The sequence below is a fragment of the Sciurus carolinensis genome, chromosome 3 (assembly GCF_902686445.1).
Source record: "Sciurus carolinensis chromosome 3, mSciCar1.2, whole genome shotgun sequence".
Lineage (NCBI taxonomy): Eukaryota > Metazoa > Chordata > Mammalia > Rodentia > Sciuridae > Sciurus > Sciurus carolinensis.
The window spans coordinates 68,802,962-68,822,011 of record NC_062215.1 but is presented as its reverse complement, the minus strand read 5'-3'; the positions used below and the strand labels follow the sequence as shown (position 1 = coordinate 68,822,011).

Here is a 19,050-nt window from a genome sequence, read left to right as displayed (position 1 = left end):
ATTTTATAGTGTGGACCATTTTCTCCTGTTGGTCTCAAGTCTGAACTCCTCTTGGACATACTGCATGAGGAGCATCTAAGAGTTCACAGTTTTGAGCTGTCCTTGACTTTGGGTTCAGGCATGAATGCCTCCACATGAAAATCCACCCCTCCCCCCACTTGCTTCAGTTCTGCCCCCTCCCCCCAACACAGTCCTCCAGTTTTGGACAAAAGGTAAAAATTTGGTTCCTCCATTCTCCTGAATGTGACCATAAAGATACAGCTCCTGATGAGGGTGAACCTGTTCTACAGATGGGGCTTAGTCTTGGTCGGCCTGGGAGCCCCAACTTCCAACTAGCCTCAAGGGAGGCCCTCTTGGGTCAGGAGATTGTGGCAGCATGTGGAGCACTTGCAGAGAAGCCCACCTACCGCTGGCTGTCCAAAGTGAGGCCCAGGATTTCCGAGGGATATCTCCGGGGATTCTGCCCAGCAGTAGGAGCTATGGGAGGCTCAGAGTCCAGCTGACTCCTCTGTGCTGCCTGTGCCACAGCCCTGGGACTGAGTTGCATTGACTGGTCCTCCGCAGAGGCACAGGTCTGGGCACCCAGTCTGGAGGGTTCTAACTTGAGCTGGCTCAGGTTCAGGATGAGGCCTGGATAACTCTGGTCCTGTGGGCTGTTTTGGATGGGGAGGCCACAGACAGCAACCCCATTGGGAGAACTGCTGGTCTGTTTCTGCTGCAGAATGTCAGGGTCCCAGGCTGGAGTCTGCCTGAAGGGTCCACTGCCTATGTCCTGCCTGGGAGGCTGGTTGTCTGGGTGGATCTGCAAGGCTGCCACATGGGCCACATAGCCTGCCAAGGTGGGCCCTACATCCAGAGCATTTCCTCCATGCCCTGGCCTCCATGGGCTTTGAGAATGCCTCAGGTTCTCAGGTGGCCTGGGTTCCTTCTGTGAGCCAGGCCAGGCAGTGGAGTTTGGAGCCTTGCCTTTACTGGAAACGTCTCTTGTATTGGTTGAAGACCCCACAGAGGAGAACAAAGCATTAGGGTATCCTTGTGTCTCTTCCTCTAGAGAGTTCTTGGGCGGGGTGCCAGTCTCCCTTGCAGTCTCCCCTGGGACATTACCCTCTTTGACAAGCAGACCTTTAGTGGCTGGGTGAGCCCACAGCTGCTGCCTGCTGGGTGCTGAGCATACTGTGGCTCTGCCTGCATCTGAGGCCTGTTCTCCCCTGCCCTCTAGCTTCTCTGCTGGTCCTCTAGGGGCCCGCTGTGGACCAGATGAGGTTGTAGGCTCCCCAGGGGCAGGGACTGGGGCAGGTGGGGCACGGCGAAGCCAGTTGACAATGCCCATGGTGATAGCAAGCTCTGTATCACAGAGCTTTAGCAGGCATTCCTTGCCTTTCCAAGAGCTCTGCAGGAAGCCCTGGCTAAGCAAGTCAGGGCCTGGTGCTGGGGCCAGGTTCTCCTCCGCCCCCACATGGAAGCTGCACATGGACAGTGGTGTCCCCAAGGCAGGTCCTGACAGACTCTCAGACACACACAAGTCATCATCCAGGTTTGGTCCAACAGGGCCTTCGCTGGGGTCATAGAAGAGCTCATAAAGGGCATCCCCACTGTAGCTGTCCCTGGGGAAGGCAGCTGCAGGCGTTCCTGGGCTTGGGGTCTCCTTCTTATCCTCCTCAAGACCCGGGGAGAAGGAGTCATAGTATCCCTCATCACTCGTAGATACAGATTCTGGTTGCTCGCTTTTGGGGGTGCCTGTGTCTATAGAGCTGGCTTTGGAGCCACTTGGGGGGTCCCTGCAGGGGAACAGGGGCAACTCTGCCAACCCAGTTGTATCTGGCCTGGGTTGGTCTGTGTTTGTCCCCTGAGGACCTGCCAGCCATGGGCCTAGCAGAGCACGCTGCTGCTGCCTCACAGAGCGATTCACACTCTCCCAGAACTTGGTGAAATCCAACACCTCATTCTGGGCAGGTGAAGCCAGCTGTTCCACACTGTCTTGTGAAGGGCCCCTGGATTCCTTGCTTTCCAAGGCTTGGGACACCCGAGCTGGGCTCTCAGGGCCTTCACTAAGCTCTAGAGGTGGCAACGAGCTCTCATCTGCAAAGATCTCCCCACAACCTGTGAGTGAGTCAAAGCTCTTCAGGGAGGCTACGTCCTCACACAGGGCACTGCAAAGGTCGAAGGGTGAGTCAGGCAGGAACTCACTGTCAGACAGGTCCTGGCACAGGTCATCCAGCCCCAGCCTCTCACCCTGGGAAAAGAAGGTTTTGCCTCTCTGCCTTGCAGCATCTGATGGGTCCCCAGGGGAGGACAGGCTCTTCCCTTTGGCTGCCAGTGAGGCCAAGTTCTCTGTCTTGTTTCTGCGGATATGGAATAGGTTCCGGAAGCACTTCTTGGGCCTTTTTAAAGAAATCCTCTTCCTTGGTATACTCTTGGCCACAGCTGGCACAAAGGGCATCTGGGGTACAAAGTGGCGGTAGTCAATCATGCGCTGGCTGTCAGTGGGTCCTGGGAAGCTTGCACTACCCACCAGCTGCCCTGTGGTGGTTGCTGCCCTGCTGGCCCCTGGAACACTCTCATGAGTTTTGCTCTTCCGTACCAATTTGAAGGTAGCAGGACCCCCTTCAGGGTCAGTCTGTGCCCCCTTGTTGGGGCATCGATCATACCCTTGGGTGCTGGAGCTGGTTTCAGACCCCTTCTCACAGTGGGGTCTCTGCTGCCCTCCCAGCGAGACTGACCAGGAACCTGCATCCTCTGTGGCTACAGCAGTGGCTGCAGTATCTGGGGGCTTCTCATGGGAAATCTGCAGGCTGGATTTGATGAAGGTCTTTCCCCTCTTCAGTTCCATGCTGCCAGTGACCCCTGCAACTGTGGAGGAAAGTAGGCGGTACTCAGTATCAGAGACTGGAAGGTATCAAAGACCTCTGCCCACCCTGTCACATGACTTGCTCAGCAGCAGAGACCTGGGTCCCAGTGGGTCCTCCATGGTGGTGGTGGAGAGTGGAATGAAACAGCCTCACCCTCATGCACCACTCCTATTTTTATAGACAAGTGATGCCCTGAGCAGTAAAGTCACATGCCTAAAGGCACACGGTAGGAGTCAAAATGATTGCTGCTGGTCTGTGACCTGATGCATGCTGCATCTGTGAGCCCTCAACTCCCTTAAGCACCTTCTCAGCTCATCTGATCAATTTAGACTCCCATTTCTAAGTCTGAGTAATCAACAATAACACCTCATTCACCCTCACCAGATCCTAGGAGGATCATGGCCATTCTGAGTGGATGGAGCAGAGGATCCAATCAAGTAAACTGCCTCCTTCATTTGCTAAGATGGCTGAGAGGATACCCACACCAGCCTGCCTCCCAGGCCTGAGGCAGCTAGCCGTCCAAGACCAGAAACCTTTCTGCTGAGGCAAGACTCAATCTACAGGGATGTCATGGGGCAAGACACAGCCTGCAGAGCTTTAGGACAGAAGGGAGAGAGAACCTCACAGTGGGAGGCAGTGTGCGCTTGGTAGAGGCCAACTGGGAGACACAGAGCATGACAGGCAGTGTCACCTTCTATGCATACTTACTGACAGATATTGGTGTCTGTAGTGTCATCCCGAGAAGGATTCTCATATCCAGAAACCTTCCATGGGAAAGGCACTGGAATCTGCCCTGGGGTGGAAGTAGGTTAAGGTAGAAAGAGTGCTAAAGACTTGCTTGTCCTGGCACAACTGGGCTATTTGTTCTTATCCTGAAGTCAGTGTAGTGCCACAATGGTCTTATAATGAGTGGGTGGATCTGGGTGGAGGATATAATAAATGAAGAGAGACAACTATCAAGAAAAGTTTCAAATTAGCTGAGGAAGGGGACTGCAGTAGACGTCATTATGAGGGTGAAGTTATTAGGTCTTCCAAAGATTCAGCAACCACATGGAGAAAGAGAATCTGGCAGGGAGTCATGAATTTGGAGGGCCTGAATTCATGCCAAGAGAATGGAATGGAACACGATGGGAAAAGTCAAAGAAAGAGATAGGGTAGGAACTGAGTGAGGTGGGGGAAGGGGCCTGTGCCAGGAGCTGGCTTGTGGGAGAGAGGAGCAAGGATCTAGTTTTAACATGCTGCTCTTGGGGTAAGTTTGAAGATCCTCCAAGCCCAGAAAGAGCAGGGACAAAACTGTGAGTACAAGTTAAGAACCTTCTGAGTTCTTGCCTACCACACCATCATGGCTTCTCCTTTCACCTGAAACACTGAAACACACTCTCCCTACCAATGCCCCCTTCCTTACTTTCCTTGTTCATGAGTGACCTAAGGGTTGTCCACAGACTGGCCAGAGAGAGAGAGAGCGGGAGAAGAGAGAGAGAGACTGAAGAGAAAGTTTGTGACTGGTTTCTTTGATTCTCCTTCTCCTTGAGAATGGTTCTGCAGATAGCCCTGCATTCACTTTCCCCAGCTCCCAGTTTGTGAGGAGAATTGTAGCAGGCAGAAAGCACATGGCCAATGGAGCCTATGTATCTGTAGACCCATTCCCACAGAAGTTGTAGAGATACAACCAGACAGTACTCCTTGACCTGTGAAACTCTAAGGTGCTTCTGCATGAGGACATGGGTGAGGAGAGGGGCTGTCTCACAGCCCAGTGGGCAGAGCTGCACTGCCAAGGCTCACAGGGACAAGCTGATGGGCCTCCACCTGTTCCCACCTGTGGGCAGTGCTTCCTTTCCTCTGAGGGGCACTTAAGACTTTCGATTGGAGGATGAGAGAAGGAGTAGGCATCATGTCCAGGAAAGCTGCAAAACTCAGGCTTGTCACCAGCTGGCCTTTGGTGGCAGCACCCTGGATACTAGAACCATGCCTTGGGCTGTCATTTTGTCTTTTCTGCTTGCTGCCAGATGGCATACGCCCAATCCTTTCTTATCCTGCAGCTGCAAACCCTTCACACATTCCTTTGCAGCTTAAATAAGACCTCACCCAGCTCTGATAGACTTTGCTGCACACTTTGACCCACACTTGAGTCTTGGTCACACTCACTTAATCAGGCACAGAACTTGGTCCATGACTTTAGAAAGAAAAAACTATTGAAAAATAAAACCTCCATTTTACATAGAATAAATTCAGGTTCAGAAAAATCAATAGACTGATCAAGGTCACATAAATGGTAAGTGACAGAACTGGGATTTGAACCTGATGTCCTATGAATCAACAGTTCAAATTCTCTTCTAGAAGAAATCTAAAGTAGAATAATAAGTGCATTCTCATGAGGAGTTCGGGAAAACACAATGAAAGTGAAGATTACAGGCAACAAGGGTAGTTTACACAAATTTAGAAAAATTACAATTGAAGGTAATATAACATTGATGGCAAGAAATTTTGGAGATACTCATTCCAAGATCTCTATTTCACTTACCATTCTTTATGTTTTAGAAAAATCTTTTGATTACCACACTCTTGCAAATAACTTCAACCAGGCTACAAAGAGAATTATTTCACTGTGTGCAGAATTCTGCAATTGCAAGAATTAAAATGGTTTGATAGAGATCTCTATAAATAAAACTACTGGCTTCTCAGTTCTCAGAGCAATCAACTGATTTCAAATGATGAACTGTTGGAAATTTCACTTTCCCCTGAACTTGGAAAATGATCTTTAAAATAGCTGTCATTGGCTATCAATGACTGGACTTGGTGTGCCTAATATTGACAACACTGTTTTTGAGTTTACTTAGCAATCTGTGCATATAAAGGACAACAAGTACTGAGGTAAAAAACAATGAACTGGATACAGCAGTACTGGAGCAATCACACGGACTCTATTAAGTATTCACCGTGGTCAATTTCTGCATTAAAATATTTTATGGAGCCTGTCTCTTTGGAAATGTGTAGCCTTCATATTATGTGGGTGAAAACTCCCTGGCTCGAGGCAGACTGAGCAGCCAGCTCCCATGACAGTTCTCAGGGGCAGAATAGGATTTATGTGGACATCCAGATGCTGGCACTGTCACTGCCTGAGGGCAAAGGCCAAATGTGTCTAGGTTCTCAGTGGCAAAAATGCACACTCTGCTTTGTAACCCTGTGGCTAAAGACTTGTTAGTGGAAGCTCAGCAGGAAACATGACAGGTCCTCCCCCACCATGTGACACATCCCTTCACCCAAAAGGAAAGCAAATTGTCCCTCCCTTTCTGGTCTGCACTACTCGGCAACCACTGATTACTCATTTTGGTGCTTCATCTTGTTCCTCAACTAAATTGAAATTCTTTAAGGCCTAGAATTCCAGCTATTATTTAAGTGAAATACTTTATGTGTTTGGGATACCTTAGCCATATTTTACATTTAAGTTTCCCAAATAGGATTGCTGGATCTGCAATTTGTGGGGGAATTTTTAATTCTATAAAATGTTTATGGGTATCTTTTTCTAAGATAGGTCTTGGTGACACCAAGTCCCTAGGATAAGTCTCTCATCTCTAAGACAAACTTGTAAATTCTATGAGTTCTGTTTCAGGGATGTGATATTTAAACCAAAACCTAGAAGACAGCAAAAGACAACCAGGCAAAAGATGTGGAAAAGCATATTCTAGTCAGAGGAAACCCTCTTCAAAAAGGTCCCAAGGAACCAGGGAAAGAATCTATTCAAGGATCTGAAAGTGGCCCTAGTGACCAGAGCAGCAAGTAAGTGGAATAAGTCCAGAATACCGGCTAGACAGACCACACCTGATTTACAGTCTGAGGAAAGGTCTTTCTTTTAATCTTTGAGTCATGGGGAACCACCCATCAAGAGCAAGTGACAGGGCCAATTTTCAGCTTTTATAGGTGACTTCAGCTACAAATAAAAAATGGAAGGTGGAGCAAGAGAGAAGTCAAGGAGGTGTGTTAGAAGCCAGACCAGAGTCCAGCAGAGAAGAGGTGATGGCAGAGACTCCCATATCTGTACCTGACACTGCACACACAAAGACATGGATTTACTGTAAATTGAGCACCCCAAATCATTCTGCTGTACAATTTTCTGCATGATGTCTAACTTCAGCTCAGCTTACTGAAATTTTCTTTTGCCTTTGAGAAGGTAATGCTGTGCATTTCTTTCCACTTTTAACACACCAGTGGTTGGATGCTTAGTTTCATGGAACAAAATAAAAACCTTGGAGGAACACACATGCAACAGAAAAATTTTAAGACATAAAATGTTTGGTTAGTGGTTTTGGTATTTGCTATACCTTGCCCTGTCCCACCCCAGTATCCAGGAAAGTCACAGCCGTGAAATACAAAGACAGGTGTATGGTGATAAGAAAGAGCAGACCTAGGAACGGAGCGCTGCCCAGGGACTTTTTGGAAATTGGGGTATGGGTGGAGGCTATGGGGCGGTAGTTTATTTCTGTAATAGGCTGCCTTGTCATTGGATGGATGGAGTGAAGGCCATTGTGAGAAGGCAAAGCTCTTGTTTTCTGGGGTGGGGGTAGGGTGAGGAATAAAGCAGAAATAGAATCCGCGGTAAAAGCATCACCAAGGCACCCCACCCCCACGCTGGGGAGACAAAGGGCTTTTGGGGGGAGCAAAGGTCTTGGCCCACCTTTGAGGGAGCCCCTGGGCGTTCCTCATCTGCCCGAACCAGAGAATATGGGCCTCCACAACCTTATCCGTTCTTCTTTTGCACACGCACCCGCAGGGAGAGAATTTCTTTCGTTCCCAAACCTAAAAGGGTCACCACCCTTAGACCCCAGGCCCTGCACCATCCGCGTTGAGCACCGCAGGGTGGAGGGAATGACCATCCTGGTCCTCCGCACATCGTTCTAGAGAACGAACAAAAATTACCAAATTATCCTCCACCCCCAAATCCACATATATGGGACAGAGACCGATGAAGACTCTCAGGATCTCGGCGACTTACCGCTGGGGCCCAGGAGTGTCGCAGGGCGCGGCGGTAACAGCACCCGCGCGGTGTGCTAGCCGAGCAGCGCGCTCAGCACCACGGTCAGCTCCCGGCGCAGCGCGCAGCCGCGGGGTGGCAGGAAGCCGAGAACCAGCGCCCACCCGCAGCTGCTGGAGGGGCTCAGCCGCAGCGGTGGGAACGGGCAGGCGAGGGTTAAACAGCCCCAGGGCGACGGGAGGGGGCGGGGCTGGACTGGGAGCCAGTCCGACGCAGGCGACCCGCTCTGTGGTGGGCGAGGTGACGCTTACCGGGCCCGGGTGGGGACTGCTCCCAGAGGGCCGCCGCCTCAGTGCATCGCCGCTGCACCGACCTCGCCCTATCTCGCTTTGTGTTTGTTTCTTCCCCTGTCTCTGTCTCTGTGTCTTTGCCTCTGGGTTGTGGCTTTGCGTCGCCCAGGCCTGTTCGTCTTCCCTTGGCCCTCCGCACCGCATCCCCGCCTCAGTCCCAACTCCCTGGAGACCACAGGTGTGGGCGCCCCTCCCCCTGAAGCCCTGCGCTCCAGCTACTGCAGACCCCTAACTCTCTTGGAAGGGCCACGTCATACTGAGCCTACCTGGGATTTGGAGCGGGATTGGGAGAAGGGTTAGGCCAGTCTGGAGAGGCAAGGTGGGGTCTTCCAGAATCTTCTTTACATGTCTGTAGTGGACCTGGTTATATTATTAATGGGAATGAAAAAGGAGCTTCCCCTAAAGGTACTTTATGGGCTTTGTTGGTGCTGTGACCTGTCGCAATCTTGGGGAGGGAGAAAAATGCTGTAGGGACCCCTTCCCTACAGAGCTGAGTATGAGAGTCCTCAGGCTGAGTCCAGTACTAAGCATAAGTGTGGGGGTCAGGGATAAAGTATAGAGTAAGGAACTCCAGGACTCATGGGGGCAAAGATGAGGGCTGGGGAGGCTGGAGGGTGCACTGCTGATGCTGGGAAGGGGCTCATCTCCACAAGAGAGGTGAGTGTAGGCAAAGAGATGTGATCCCAGTGTAGGCTTGGGCTAAGGCTGAAAATAGGCATCAGAGACTTTCTCTTAATCTAGGGCTCTGGTAGTTGACTAAGACCACACCTTTCCTTGAGCCTAGAGGGTTCCCTCCAGGCTCCTTTTTTCAAACAACACTGGACATGAAGTGCCCCCCCTCCCATTTGAACTGGTTTGGTTGGTCATAATCTATTAGCCTTTGCTATAATTAGTCAACAGAGTAAGAGCTGGACCCCACCCTGAGCTCCTCCAGGATGACCTATCACTACTTTCTTCCATTTCTTGGAGTTGAAGCTTCTTTCTATCCTGTGTCTAATTCAGAGGGCACCCTGTGACACCCCACCCCCACTGCCCACCCAACACGCTGTAGGTATAGTCCTGACCTTTTCTGGTAGTTTTAGCCAGTAAGGTCTCCTCCATCATGTCTTCACCTCTTAGAGGCAAAGATGGATCTGTCTCCTTGACCCACACATTGGGAATCAAGGATAGGGCTCCATCAGTCCACAGTCCTGTAAAATTAATAAGCATTAGACATTTATCATGCTCTCCATTCTTCCACATTTAAGGACCTTTTTATGTTTCTTATAAAATATGAGAATAATTAATTATGGACTTTAGCTTCTTCAAATGGGTAACAATTGTTATTCTCTCTTACTCAAATTGTCACTCTTTGGCCAGTGAGAGCTATTGTAAACCATCTACACTGTCCTTTCAAAGACTGAAATATTTCCTTCTTAGGATAAGAGGAAAATATATATTTTAAATTCTTTCTTTCCCAAAGACATAGGATCAGATCTCCAAGAACCTTTGGAAAGATCTTTTACACCTATTTCTCAGTTCAGACATTATAGAATGACTTTTTTCTGACACATTGTTCTAAGGTAAACTTCCTTTTGTTATTTTTTTATAATACATTGACTTAGGTTTCTCCTCAGTGTTTTTTTTTTTAATATTTTGTTTTAGTTGTAGGTGGACACAATACCTTTATTTTATTTTTATGTGGTGCTGAGGATCAAACCCAGGACTTCACGCATGCCAGGTGAGCGCTCTACCACTGAGCCACAACCCAGTCCACCTTAGTGTTTTTGAATTGTGGCCGTAACCCTTTTCTTTCCTGGCACTGGCTCCCTAATTATTTGATTGTGACCAAGGACCTCAGATGTTTTGACCACACCCCTTGCTTTCTGGACAGATCCAAGGACTGTGAACACAAAGGAGCCCACAGTCTGTGGTGAGGTGGAGTCAGCTGCATTAATGGGGGTGCAGAGTCCTGATCTGTGGTCCTGTGGAGCCCCACATCTGAGGGGACTTGGGAGTGAAGGAGTGGGATCCCATACCTCTGAGAAAGACTGGCAGGGTGAGGACTGTGAATCCTAGAGAAGAGCAGTCTTCAGGGACCCCAATTTGGAGTAGCTGGCTGGGTAGGGAGGAGGGACAGTAGTTCCAGGGATGAGTGTGGAGACAGACATTTGGGTACTCTAGTCAGTTCCTCTGCAGAGAGATGTCCTCCCTAATCTCAAACAAATGAGGATGGGGGGTATTATCAGATGAAGTGATTTACTGCTGTGAGTGATTTGTCTTTTAAAATTTTCTATATTTTTAAACTTTTCCCTCATATTTTTTAAAACAATGGACAATTTGCTTTTTTAAATTGTCATAAAATATGTATAACTTAAAATTTACATTTTAGTCCTTTTTAGATGTACAATTTAGTGGTATTAAGCACATTTTGAGTGGTATATAACCATCAACACACTCTATTTCCAAAATATTTTTATCACCCCAAATTCTGTGACCTTTAAGTAATAACTACTCATTTTCCTCTGGTCTCCATTGTTCTATTTTTTGTCTTTATGAATTTGACTATTCTTGGTACCTCATGTAAATTGAATCATAAAAAATTAGTTGGTGTCTGGCTTATTTAATCTCTTCAACACTCATCCACACATCAGAATTTCATTCCTTTTAAAATGCTGAATAATCTGCAATTGTATGTATATACTACATTTGTTTATTCACTCATCTGCCAATGGTCATTTGGGTTATTTCTACCTTTAGTTACTGCAAATAATGGTACAATAAACAATTGTTGTACATATACCTGTTTAGGTTCCTGCTTTCAGTTCTTTGAAGTTTATACATAGAGGTGCAGTTGCTGGATCGTATGGTAATTCTATGTTTATTTTGAGGGATTGGCATACTGTTTTCTACAGTGGCTGCACCATTATATAGTCCTACCATCAGTGCACAGGGTTCAATTTTTTCATGTCTTTGCTAACAGGTTTTTTTGTTATTCTGTATAATAGCCATCCTAATGGATGTGAAATGCTATCTCATTGTAATTTTAATATGCATTTCCCTAATGATCCGTTATTTTGTGTTTCTTTTTTTCTCCTGTTTCTTTCTTTTTCTTTTTTTAGATTGAATTTTACTGTTTTCCAGGTTGACCTTGAACTCTTGGTCTCCAGTTGATTCTCCTGCCTCAGCCTCCAGAATGCTGGGACTGCAGAAGGGTGCCACCACACCGGTCATTTTTTAAAGATGAAAATAAAGGGTTTTTATGTGCTATTGACCATTTGTATATCTTCCTTGGAGAAATGTCTCTTTAAGTCCTTTGTCCATCTGTGTATTGCCTTTTTGTTGTTGAGTAGTAGCAGTTCTCTGTATCTTCTGGATATTAATTCTCTATTGGGTATATCAAATATTTTCAAAGTTTGCCTTTTTTTTTTTCCTAACTGAGCAGGTACAGATTTTGTCTTGTCTTTATTCCCTAAACAACACAGCATAACAACTAATTACATAGCATTTATGCTCTATTAGGTATTAGAAGTCATCTAAAGATGATTTAAAGTATACTGTTGAAGTCGGGCATGGTGGCATATGCCTGGAGTCCCAGCCACTTGGGAGGCTAAGGCAGGAGTATAATTTGGGTTCATGAACTGGAGACCAGCCTGGGCCACATAGACGGTCCCTTCTCAACAAAACATATATATGCATGTAGGTTATATGCAAATATTGTGCCATTTTATAAAAAGGATTTGTATCTGTGGAGGTCCTGGAACCAATCCCCTGTGGATGGTGAGGGACAACTGTACTGGCAGGTCTTCCCTTCCTCTTCTTAGAAGTCTGAAGCAGTCTCGAGCCAGTCAGCATTCAGGACCTGGAGGTACTGGCCATCATCTGGCTGCGCGGGGCTCCCGCACATGGGCAACTCGCTTCCTTCTTCTCACATACTTTCTTTCTTCCAGGTGTGACAAAGTAGCGTCAACCTGGTGCACTCCGCCAGGGGCAGGTCCCTTATCCCTCTACTGTGCTCAGGGAGGGACAGCTCTGACTGGAGCTTCCAGCCTGGGCTGGGGATTTTTCCCTTATTTTATTATATCCAGCCTCCTGTGTTCCCAGTCTGCTTTGAATGTCCAGTTTTAGGTTTCAGTAAAGTCCCCCCAGCCTTGTTTTTGTAAACCCATCTTGTGGAGAAGCTGCCTGTCTGCTTTATTGGCTTCATACCACAGAGCAGTCAGGAACTCCACCTCCTCTCTTCTGCTATTTTCCTCTTCTTTCCTAACATTGTGTAACTAATGCAATTAGCCTTTAGAGCATCTCACTTACGTATGCCCCATTTAAATTTCACTTGTGTACCTGATTTTGTTGTGGTGATTTTATTTTGTAAAATTATATAACTTTTAGGCAGCACAAATACTGGATCTGCCCTTTCCCCCTATATTCCATTACCTTACTAGTTTCCTTTACTTTTAAAGACCTTTTGATGTTACATGTTTTTAGAAGAATGTAAAGTTAACCACCCTCCTCTCCTCCTTGAAAAGTCAAAAGCCTTCATGTGCATTGACTTCTTCCCTATTAGTTTCCCTTGCCCCTCATGCTTTTGTTTCCTATGACTTTAACTGCACCTTATCTTTACCCTCAAACAATTTCTGGAATCATTGTTATGATCACTATTGATACTGGGGATGAGAATCAATCAGAGAGTCCCATTTCTTGAGATGTTGAAGACTGACCACCTGAGAAATGCCGAGGCAAGTGTAGAAAGTAACTTTTATTGAAAGGATAGAGCAGAGGAAGACTTCTGCGCAGAGAAGGGCTCCCAGAGCTGGGTGGGCATGTCCTGCCCTTTTTACGCATTTTAGATTTCCTTTATTCTCATGCTTTTCTCCCTGCATCCTGCATATTTGACTAGTGACCCAAAAGGTGGGCCAAAGGTGGAGCAATCCTGGGCAGGAAAAGAAGGGAGCAGCCCAGGCAGCTTTCACTCATTAACAACTCCTTGTAGAAAGGCATGATTCCTTGGAGGCAGGTCACCTTGGTAACAGTGGAGGAGGGGGAAGTGTCCTGAAGGGTATTAGCACTTGATTTCCTCCTGAATTAGCCCTCATCTTTCTGACCCATTTATTTATTTCAAAAAAAAATTATTGGTTCTAGTTAGTTACACATGACAATAGAATGCATTTTAACACATCATACACAAATGGAGTATAGCTTCTCAGTCTTCTGGTTGCACATGACGTAGAATTACTCAGGTAATGTAAACATATGTGCATGTACAGTACTAATGTATGATTCATTCTACTACCATTTTTACCCCCATAACCCCTCCCTTCCCTTCAATCCCCTCTGTCTAGTCCATAGTACCTCTATTCCCCCTCCCCCCCTTATTGTGAATTAGCATCCACATATCAGAGAAAACATTCTGCCTTTGGTTCTTTGGAATTGGCTTACTTTGCTTAGCAAAATATTCCCCAGTTCCATACATTTACTGGAAAATGCCATGATTTCATTCTTCTTTAAGGCTGAGTAATATTGCATTGAGTATATACAACAGTGTTTTTAGCCATTCATCTGTTGAAGGGGACCTAGTTTGGTTCTGTAGTTTAGCTATTATGAATTGAGCTTCTATAAACATTGATGTGGCTGCATCGCTGTAGTGTGCTGATTTTAAGTCCTTTGACCCAATCATTTATTACCTAGAATGACTGTCTTTTTGTCCCAGGGCCTCACTGTCATCTATTTATGCTTTTAGTCGAGTGACTTTTCTCTTCCTCGTCTTTCTTTTCAACTATGTCTTGAACCCATGGGACCCTCAATAAACCTTGGTTTATGGATGAATGAAAATGCAATCCTGCACCATCTCTCACGTGTCTTAGCACATTATCCCACTGGACCCCACTACAGACCACTCAAAGAAGAGTCAAATAGCTTTCCGAACACCCAGATGTTGGTGGCTGAGCAGACATCTGATATTCTTGACCATGTCTTGGTTAAAACTCTCCTTCACTGTTTTTCTCAGAAGGAACCACTGGGGAAGGCACCTCTTTCTGGGATCTTTGTAAGACAGGATAGGTAATGGACCTCAATTAAAGCATTTTTCAAATGTAAAGGCCACTGTATGAAAATAACCAGAAATATTCCAGCTGAGCCTTTGTCCCAGAGTGACAGGATAACAGAAGTGGAAGTGGACCTGAATGGAGTTTATAGGAAAGTTCAAACTCAAGGGCTCAAAGAACACAGTCAATTAGGCGGCCATGGGCTGAACCAATAGCATTGCTACTTTTCCAATACATGTTTAGACTAGATTTTGACCAATAGCCTTGGTACTTTTACAATATATGATTACCAAAAATCCTGATCAATACCCCTACCCAGTAGCTATATAAACCCCTAGACTACTACACTTAAGTGACAAACCCTATTGGGTCCCATTTTGCCCTGAAGGAGCTCTGTTTCTTTCCCTCTTATTTGGCTAAAACTCCTCACTCTTCCTTATCTGTGGATTTCATTTTTCAAACTCATAAGAAAAGAACTTGGAAAGAAGACACTGGCAGGCATGGGGCTGAAAGGCAGTTGATAAAGAGTATGCTCTCAAGCCTTGTGTAACTATATGGGGCTGATCCTCAGATTTACTTGGAACTTGGAGACGCAGTCTAGAACATTCCTTAGAATTCTCCATAGCAGAGGAAAGGGACACAGATTTTAGCATTTGTCATGGTGGAGGGCTCCATCCTGAGGTTGTAAGTGCTGGACTCTGCTAGCTTGACCTGGCAATGAACTGAGGCTGCTCCTGTGCCCACAAAAAGGTCTGAGCAGAGATACCTACCACACCTGGAACAGGATCAGGTAGTTTGTAACCTTCTGGTTAACATGTAACTGATTCTTCGTAAGTGGCTCATCTTTCCTCTCTGTTGCCTTTCACCCCCCTGTGATGTGTCCTTATGCATATTTTTTTTATTTATCCCTTTTGAAGTTCAATTGGGCCCTGGATCTGAGATTGATCACCCTCAAATGTTTGTAGAAACATTATTAGGTTTTATTTCAGATGTTGCCTTTTCTTATTCTCTCTATTGTTCCCTCTGGAATCTAATTGTGTTAGATCTTCTGTCTCCCTTCTCTGTAACTCTCCATCCTTCTTAAAAATATGTGTTTTTTAAAATTTTTTTTTATTTTTTACAGACTGCATTTTGATTCATTGTACACAAATGGTGTACATCTTTCTGTTTCTATGGTTGTGCACGATGTAGATTCATACCATTAGTGTAATCATACATGTACATAGGGTAATGATGTCTGTCTCATTCCACCATTTTTTATACCCCCCTTCTCCCTCTTATTTACCTCTACATAATCTAAAGTTCCTCTATTCTTCTCTCACCCCCACCCCCCCATTATATATCATCATCCACTTATCATGGAAAACATTCAGCCCTTGGGTTTTGGAGATTGGCTTATTTCACTTAGCATGGTATTCTCCATTTCCATCCATTTATCTGCAAATGCCATATAATTCTTCTTTATGGTTGACTAATATTCCATTGTGTATATATACCAATTTCTTTATCCATTCGTCAATTGAAGGGCACCTCAGTTGGTTCCACAATCTAGCTATTGTGAATTGAGCTGCTATAAACATTAATGTGACTACATTACTGTATTATGGTAATTTTAAGTCCTTTGGGTATATACTGAGGAGTGGGATAACTGGGTCAAAAGGTGGGTCCATTCCAAGTTTTCTGAGGATTCTCCACACTGCTTTCCAGAGTGGTTGCACCAATTTGCAACTCCACCAGCAATGTAAAAGTGTTCCTTTTCCCCACATCCATGCCAATATCTATTATTGTTTGCATTCTTGATAATAGCCTTTCTAATTGGAGTAAGATGAAATCTTAGAGTTGTTTTAATTTGCATTTCTCTAATTACTAGAGATGCTGAACATTTTTTCATATATTTATTAATTGCCTGTGTATCATCTTCTGTAAAGTGTCTGTCCAGTTCCTTGATCCATTTATTGATTGGGTTCTTTGTATTTTTGATGTAAAGTTTTGTAAGTTCTTTATAACTTTTGGAGATTAGTGCTTTATCTGAAGTGCCTTGGAAAAGATTTTCTCCCACTCTGTAGGCTCTCTTTTCACATTATTGGTTGCATTCTTTGCTGAAAAAAAGATTTTTAGTTTAAATCCATCTCACTTATTAATTCTTGCTTTGAGTTCTTGTGCTTTGGGAGTCTTGTTGAGGAAGTCTGATTCTAAGCCAACATGATGAAGATTTGGGCCTACTTTGTCTTCTGTTTAGTGCAGGGTTTCTGAACTAATTCCTATGTCCTTGATCCATTCTGAGTTGAATTTTGTGTAGGGTGAGAGATAGAGGTTAAACTTCATTTTACTGCATATGGATTTCCAGTTTTCCCAGTACCATTTGTTGAAAAGGTTATCTTTTCTCCATTGTATGTTTTTGGCTCCTTTGTCTAGTATGAGGTAACTATTGTCTCTGTGTCTTCTATTCTGTACCATTGGTCTGCCTATTTTGGTGCCAATACCATGCTGTCTTTGTTACTGTTGCTCTGTAGTATAGTTTAAAGTCTGGTAGTCTGATACCTCTTGCTTTCTTGCTTTACTTTTTCTACTCAGGATTGATTTTGCTATTTGAGTTCTCTTATACTTCCAGCTGAATGATTGCTTTCTCTATTTCTATGAGGAATGTCATTGGGTTTTATTTGGAATTGCATTGAATCTATATAGCGCCTTTGGTAGAATAGCCATTTTGACAATATTAATTCTGCCTATTCAAGAACATGGGAGATCTTTCCATCTTCTAAGGTTTTCTTCAATTTCTTTCTTTAGTGTTCTGTAGTTTTCATTGTAGAGGTCTTTCACCTCTTTTGTGAGATTGATTCCCAAGTATTTAAAATAATTCTTAGAGGTAAATGAGAACAATGACATACCATATCAAAATCTCTGGGACACTCTGAAAGCAGTACTAAGGGAAAGTTCATTGCATTGAGCTCATACATTAAAAAAATTAAAATTCAACAACTAAATGACCTCACATTACAGCTCAAAGCCCTAGAAAAAGAACAGATCAACACCAAAAATAGTAGGAGACAGGAAATAATTAAAATCAGAGCTGAAATCAATGAACTTGAAACAAGAGAAACAATTCAAAAAATTGACAAAACAAAAAGTTGGTTCTATGAAAAAGTAAACAAAATTGATAAGCCTTTAGTCACACTAATGAAGAGAAGGAGAGAAAAAACTCAGATTACTAGAATTTGTGATGAAAAAGGAAAAATCACGACAGACACCATTAAAATATGTAATGTAATTATAAGCTACTTTGAAAATCTATACTCTAACAAAATAGAAAATATCGAAGACATTGACAAATTTTTAGAGGCATATAATCCCCCCAAACTGAATCAGGAAGACATATACAATTTAAACATATCAATTTCAAGCACCAAAGTAGAAGAGGCCATCAAAAGCCTACCAACTGAGAAAAGCCCAGGGCCAGATGGATTCTCAGCCAAATTCTACAAGACCTTTAAAGAAGAACTGATACCAATACTCCTCAAAGTATTCCAGGAAATAGAAAAGGAGGGAACCCTTCCAAACTCATTCTATGAGGCTAGTATCACTCTGATACCAAAACCAGACAAAGACACAACAAGAAAAGAAAACTTTAGACCTATATCTCTGATGAACATAGATGTAAAAATCCTTAACAAATTTCTGGCAAATCGCATACAAAAACATATTATAAAGATAGTACACCATGATGAAGTGGGGTTTATCCCGGGATGAAAGGTTGATTCAACATCCGGAAATCAATAAATGTTATTCATCACATCAGTAGACTTAAAGTTAAGAATCATATGACGATTTCAATAGATGCTGAGAAAGCATTTGATAAAATACAGCACCCCTTCATGCTTAAAATATTAGAAAACACAGGGAAAGTAGGAACATACCTCAACATTATAAGGCTATCTATACGAAGCTCATGGCCAATATCATTCTAAGTGGAGAAAAACTGAAAGCATTCCCTCTAAAAACTGGGATGCTCTCTTTTACCACTTCCATTCAACATGGTCCTTGAAACATTAGCCAGAGCAATTAGACAGATCAAAGAAATTAAAGGAATATGAATAGGAAAAGAAGAACTCAAGGTGTCACTATTTGCCAATGACATGATTCTATATTTAGAGGATTCAAAAACTCCACTAGAAAACCTCTAGAACTAAAAAATGAATTCAGTAAAGTAGCAGGATATAAAACCAATATGCATAAATCTAATGCATTTTTATTCATAAGTGATAAATCCTCTGAAAGAGAAATTAGGAAAACCACTCCATTCATAATAGCTGCAAAAAAAACCAGGTTTTTAAAAATTCTTTTTGAGTTTGATTCTACACCATTTCTTTAAAACTACTTAATTTAATTATTTTTTGTGATCTTTTCTTCTTTTCATCAAGTTTTGAGCATCAACTATTATATAATTCATTCCTCAAATTTTCTTTTGTTTGCCTGCCTGTACCTACATGGAATCAGCATGATAATTTTTATACTCTTTTTTTGATAGCTCAGATTTCTAAGATTTTTTTCTTTCTTTAAACTTACCTTATGCTTTGTGCCTGCTCTGAAGTCTGTGGCAATTCTGCTGTCTACATTCCTCCCTGATTCTCCACCATGTCATATTATTTCATTGTGTTTTGAGAATTTTTTTTTAAACAGTAAACTGGCACAGTATGTTTTCTTGAACTTTATGGGAATTTATGGAAACTTTAGTTGAGGTTGACTGTCTTCATAAAGTATTTTAATTGATTTTTTACCATTTTCTGATGGCTCTGACAAGCTAGGATCACTTTTATTTGTTTAAAACTTATTATATGTTGTGATTGAGTTTTTGGTTTTTTTTT

The 19,050-nt window shown here is 43.9% G+C and overlaps 1 protein-coding gene across 1 annotated transcript; it reads right to left on the bottom strand.

Moving 5' to 3' along the window:
- Positions 1–207: 207 nt before the first annotated feature.
- Positions 208–7,979, bottom strand: Amer3 (APC membrane recruitment protein 3). The gene is made up of 2 exons (XM_047546696.1): positions 7,840–7,979; positions 208–2,850 (listed from the first exon to the last, which is right to left on the bottom strand). The coding sequence occupies exon 2, from the start codon at positions 2,828–2,830 to the stop codon at positions 404–406; it is 2,427 nt and encodes an 808-aa protein (XP_047402652.1). The 5' UTR covers positions 2,831–2,850; positions 7,840–7,979; the 3' UTR covers positions 208–403.
- Positions 7,980–19,050: the final 11,071 nt, after the last annotated feature.

What these genes read in the sequence shown, in the direction of transcription:
- Amer3 (XM_047546696.1), bottom strand. Translation starts at nt 2,830, where the DNA reads ATGGAACTGAAGAGGGGAAAGACCTTCATCAAATCCAGCCTGCAGATT.